General features: G+C 38.6%; 1 protein-coding gene across 1 annotated transcript in view; it reads right to left on the reverse strand.

Annotated features, from left to right (window-relative positions):
- The window catches only part of TACR3 (tachykinin receptor 3), a 51,019-nt gene extending 45,558 nt beyond the window's left edge, over window positions 1–5,461 (reverse strand). Inside the window, exon 1 of the mRNA XM_033106407.1 lies at window positions 4,824–5,461. Within this exon, the coding sequence (XP_032962298.1) occupies window positions 4,824–5,371 (548 nt within the window). The 5' untranslated portion in view covers window positions 5,372–5,461. The remainder of the gene's footprint in view (window positions 1–4,823) is intronic.
- Between the last annotated feature and the right edge of the window lie 539 nt (window positions 5,462–6,000).

Below are 6,000 nucleotides of genomic sequence, written 5' to 3' on the forward strand. Positions count from 1 at the left end.
TTATGTCTCATCACTTTAATTTTCTTTTATTTGATTACTCTTATGGCTCATTTATTCAGCAATCTGGATTGTGCGCTTACTGATTATGATAGGCGTAGGACACAAAGATAACTAAGAACAAAATGAGCCTATCTTCATGGTATTTACAAGTCTATTAGCGGAAATGATTCATCAAATATTCTCAAATATATCCAAATATTCTTAAATATTCTTTCCTATTGTGATTAATGTAACCTTGATATCAACTCTAGTTCTGCTAGTTATGTATGAGCCACTTTGGATTACTTTACTCTGTGATAATCTTGCATTTCATCCATTCAGTTATATATATATATATATTTATTGCTTTCACTATGTGCTCATAATTAATTTTATAAGAATGTGCTATTATTTTAACAGAACTTTCACAGCTCACTACGCGGCATTAATTTTAGTCGATGCAAATGATGTATTTTAAAACCCTTGAATAAGACCTACAAGTTGTGTAAAGAGACAAAGATAATGAATTTCCTAAAGTAATCTTTTCCAAAACATAAGTTTTAGCTACTATTTTGCAAAGAATGTAAAGATAAAGCAGTTGATCTTAGGCTAACCTCATCCTGTTCATCAGCTGGGTTAAATATTAAGTCTTACTGTAAGACAAATAAAGAATACTAACTGTATGGGCAGTAGCTTGCCCTAAAGTAGAGAGAAATGAAGAGACTGGCTTAAGGCAGTAAGTAGAATTAAAGACTGGTTTAAAAATTTGACCAAAGTGTTTATATCCATAATATTTGTAGCAGTGATATAAAATTTACCAGAACAAATTTAGATAATTTGTTACCAGATTGAGGCCTCACAATTTTTATGACTGTATATTTTGATTTGCCCATAGTAAATTTCAAAAGAAATAGAGGTTCTATGAGTACTTTGCATAACAGTTAGCTTTATGTAAAAGAATCTTCCTAAAGAAATTAAAAAATAAAGAGTAGAATATAAGATCAATTTTTATTTGGCTAAAAAATGTAATTTAGTTCAGTTAGATTAAATATTTCTTTTAATAATTATACATGTTAGTTTTGTTCCTGGATTTGAATAACAAAAAGTATTTTTCGCTATCTTTGTTAATCTTTATTAATACTTTTCAACTATTAAATAAAACATATTTAATTACTTCCTTAAGATTTTCAGGTAGGAAACAGTGAATATCACTTTAAAAATTCTTTAATTAAATATTGGACTATGTGTCCTGAAATTGTCCTTTACTCTATGTTAATAAACTTTCCTAGGGTTTCTAATTTAATCTAAAAAATGTGCTTAGAAAACGGAAAAAAGTATTTTCCGTTTTCTAATATCTTCATATATCCAGTGATACATGTCACAAATGAATAAAAATGACAATATTTGTCTTAAATACTAACTGTTCTATTAATAATTTTCTAACATGTACATTCTCAATTAAAATACAGGTAATATATGTGTAATGTGCTAATATACATGTAAGACATATAGCATAAACACATGCTAAATTCTAATTTAATTGAAGAAATAACTATCTAATTAAACCCTGGAGTCATCACAACTTCTTTGCAGCCACGATAATGTACAGGTTCAGAGAGCATGGTCCTGAGAGTGGACTGCAGTTGTTTGAATATTGGCTCTGCTGCATGATCTTGGGAAAACTTAGCATCTTTTAGATAAATATTACATTTAGATGTTACATTTCAAAATAGCAAATTTGGGGAGGATGGTGGAGAGAAAAAGTGACTCCTTATTGGCAAATAATTCGTGTGTGTGTGTGTGTGTGTGTGTGTGTGTGTGTGGTGAAGTAGTCTTCCATGCAAGAAGGGACTATATAGAACTGAAAGATGGCCTTTTGGCCAATAAAAACACAGTTTTGCAGGAGTGTCCAATAAAGCAGAAGGTAACATGTTTCAGGATAAGACCAGAACCTGTGACCTCACATTGAAATCTTTAGTAGAATTACCAATATTATATGTCTATAAAAGTGGAAATAGAAAGCAAGCTGTTTTCCCAGTGCAGAATGGAGTGCCAAACACTTCAAGGAAAACTCAATGCCTCTTACTCAACAGAATATGGGACTATTTGCTTGAGGTTCTCCATTCATAAAATATAGGTGTTCAGAAGGGAACATCTAAAATCCTTCTCAGGTCTGAAATTCCTAAGGTCATAGGCAGTTGCAAGCATTTTGCTGCAGCTAAAGGGAAGCCAGATGTGCCTGAGTCAAAGCAGAAGTACTTTTCAAGCTCAGAGGATCTTCTAATTCTAGGCAGAGGAACAGAGTGAGTTGGATATGTTTTTCATTTGGACTGGGAAGATACAATTTAGTTTATATTAAATAGGGATATAAACACTCGTAATTCAATAAGCCAAGTGTTCACAATGCTGTCTAAATGACGCATTCCTTTATCAAAAATAACTAATTAGGGATTATATAACCTATATGGTTATTTCCATAAAGTATTAGTTCTATAGGAAAATATAATTTCTATGAGCAGATACTATTAACTATGTTCTATATGGTGCAGGGAGTTCACGCAACCATAACCAAAGGCACACATGACTCACGTGAACTTCCTCAGAAGGGTCTACCTTGCAAACTTAAATCTATAAAATAACTGCAGAAACAAGTTTTTCCAGTTTATGTTTGATAAGACACCACTGCAGAACGATTCCGTGGACTTATGAACTATTGAGAGTTCTAATAACTGTTATATTCGTATAGTATTTCATTCTAAAAATGACCTTAAACAGGCTTTTCTCTATTTCTGTATTTTTTTTATCAGTTGTCTGCTCAAATAAGAGTATTCCTTTAAATAACAGTTTTTAAAAAGAACTGAACTGAGTATGCTTCAAATTTTGTTGCAAATTGTATGCTCCATAAATATTGTATAGTTTTAGTTACTGCATGTTTTCCAGTAAAGAGGTAGTAAAGTATTCATTAATTTCAAACCAGTGAGTGTAATGAAATAACAGTACATTAGCCATTCAAATAACTCCAAGACCATTTCAGGTTTTGTATAAATATTGGCAGAAAGTAAGTGGAAAAATAACCATTTTCCTCTTACTTGAAATACCAAATTCACACATACTAAATTTTCATCAAATTTCATAATGCATCATTAACATTTTGATTGTGAGAATTTTACATAATATGCTAATACTTCTCTTGATCACATTAAAAACCACGTACTTACAAGAAATAAAAATGCTAAATCCTAAAACTAAAAAAAAAAAAAAAAAAGGCAAAACAAAAAGGAAGACGTTCAAACCAAAAGAACATTTATTTTTATCTTGGTACATCAAGGTTAGAAGCAATTTCACCTGTTCCCCAATTTGTGGCTGATTTTGTTGCTTCTTTTCATTTATTTCTGTCCCTACAAAAATGAAGAAGTGAGACACATGTGGAAGATCAGAGATAAAGGGGAAAAGGATGATTGACAGTTTCAAAGGCTGTAAAAAAGTGTGATTTTGTGTTTATATATCCTAGTTAGTGGCAAGTAACCACTGCTCCTTCAGTTTAACCCTCTGGGTTTGGTATTTGAAATAGTTTCTCAAGATTTATTGATAAATACCTCTGTACTCACTATTTCAAAATAGTAAACATAGATAGACTTATAGAGAGAAATTTTTTTCTTATTTTTTTTAATAGTGGTGGCTTAATGTAGTACGAATTAATATTAAGCTTCATTTTATTTTGAAACAGGCTTAGTGTAATAAAAGTACTCTTTATTTTCCAGAGGTGAGAATATTGAGACTTGAAATTAAAGTCTCCATGTGTTCCCCATGCAGCTGCCAACCACAAAACTGAATCAACGGGTGTGGTCATTTTTAGCATAAGGTTGAATTAAAGTGTAATCAGCTTTCAATAAAAGGTAGGGATTTATTATTGACTTAACACAAACATGCATATTTTGTAATGTTCAATATGAGAAAGCAAATACATAAAGGAATTTTTAAAACTTAAATATGAGAACAAATGTTGAAGGTCAATCTAGCTTCTTTTTATTGCTTGACTACCTCAGAATCCCTACTACACAGATGAAGGAAGAATCTAAAAAGTTCTTAAACAGCTGTAAAGTAGTGTGTTTCATTTCTTAACCATTTATTCCTTGGGCTTTTTGTTGCTCATTAATCTGAGAGATTTGGATGCAATGTTGGAGGCACAGGGTCTACCTAGCTCTTACCCTCCACAAATTATCAGAAGTGACATCTAACCTGAGACACTGTGGAAACTGCTAGCTGAAGGCAATCTTTGGGAGGGAACTTGTTGCCTCTGATGAACAGAATGCTCCCTCATTGGGATGCCAAACCAGGGTTGGCCTTGGGGGAAGGCTAAGTAATGTGATGGGTGGAGATGAGCACCAGCAAATCAGAGAGAGGAGGGAATGATGAAGGGTGACTCATTGTCCCTGTCTCTGACAGAATAATGACAGACACAGAGACAGAAGGCCAAAAAGTACATTTTACAGGGAACATAAGTTTTTCAGCAGTTGTTTGAAGCCATTTCAGAATGTTTGCTAGTGTTTTTAACTGACTTTATCCTACTTGGAATGACAGTTTCTCATTTCCCTCCGTCCCCTTCTAAGTCCCTCTAGATGCCCTTAATAGGGATCAGGAGTTAGGGTGGGAGTAGGGGAGGCCATAGAAGCAGAAGCTGGTTCAGCCACTGCAGGGCTAGTGACCTCCTTTGTCCAATAACTCTTTCCTAGTCCCTTTCCTTTTATCAAACCCGTCTTGTCGTCTGGTCCCCATTTCCTTTCCTTATCCCCTTGTTCAGCTATTCTGTCCCCTTTATCTCTGCCGCCTCCCAGTATTCTCACCTGTCCACAGCAATGGCCGTCATAGAGTAGATGCTGGCGAACACCGCTGTGATAGGAAAGAAATTCTGGAAGCGACAGTAGTTGGCGCCGAAGTACCACTCGCTGTGAAGCGCGTAGATGAAGTTGACCAAGGTGTTGAAGGCGGCCATGGAGGCGTCGGAGAAAGCCAGGTTCACGAGGAAGTAGTTGGTGACGGTCCTCATGCGCTTGTGGGCTAGGATGATCCAGATGACGATGAGATTCCCTAAAACTGCCACGGCCACCACCACGCCATATGCTAGGGACCAGAGCGCGATGCGCCAGGACGGCTGCACGAACTGGTTGGTGAGGTTGGCCCGGGGCTGCAAAGGCTCCGGGGAAGTCGCGGGTAATCCCAGCGTGGAGGACGAGGCGGAGAGATCGCCGGCTTGGACTAGCTGTTGCAGCCATTCAGCCCCAGTCGCCCCCACGGTTGCCCCAGACGCCAGCGCCGCACTCAGGTTCCCGGCGTCCACGCCCGCTCCTCCCACACCGGCCGTCCAGTTGGTGGCTGAGGGCAGAGAGACCATCGCCCCGGCTCTGCAGCCCTGGATCTGCCCACTCCCCGCCCTCAGCCCGAGCCCACTCCCCTGAAGTTCTTCTTTGCCTCCTGGTCCCTTTGCTGCTGGGCAGTCCTTAGCAACCCCGCCCGTCCCTTGACCTGGAAGCGTGGCAGAGAAGGTACCGCTCCCCTTGCTGGTAAAGAAATGCTTTGAACCGGCAGGTGATGGGGAGCAAATGCGCCACTTTCTCCGAGGAGTTTGCGACTCTGGCAGGCAAGCGGGATGAGGTGGTCCGGAAGAGAAGTTAGGGGCTGTCACCAACAGGGATGTCGGGGTTCGCCCCGGTGGGAACCCCGGCCGCAGCACTGAGTGAGGCTCGGGTGCTGCGGCGCGCTTTATAGTCCCTTATAGTCCCCAGCGTTGGTGACGTGGTGAGGGCCGTGGAGCTGACCAACCCCTTCGCAGGCTATTATCGCGCTCCTTTCCTCCCCCACCTTTCAGATTTCATTCATTCTCGATTGGTCGCCAAGCTGCTGGAGCGCGGCGGGTGGACGTGCCCAGGGGACGGGTTGCACTTCCCAGATGTAATTAAAATCTTTCCAAGATTGTTTCCCCCTTTTAACGTCAAGGTATTTTGCTGAGGTCCTTGCTCTCAG

Source organism: Rhinolophus ferrumequinum, chromosome 5, assembly GCF_004115265.2.
Source record: "Rhinolophus ferrumequinum isolate MPI-CBG mRhiFer1 chromosome 5, mRhiFer1_v1.p, whole genome shotgun sequence".
In the NCBI taxonomy this organism is placed as follows: domain Eukaryota; kingdom Metazoa; phylum Chordata; class Mammalia; order Chiroptera; family Rhinolophidae; genus Rhinolophus; species Rhinolophus ferrumequinum.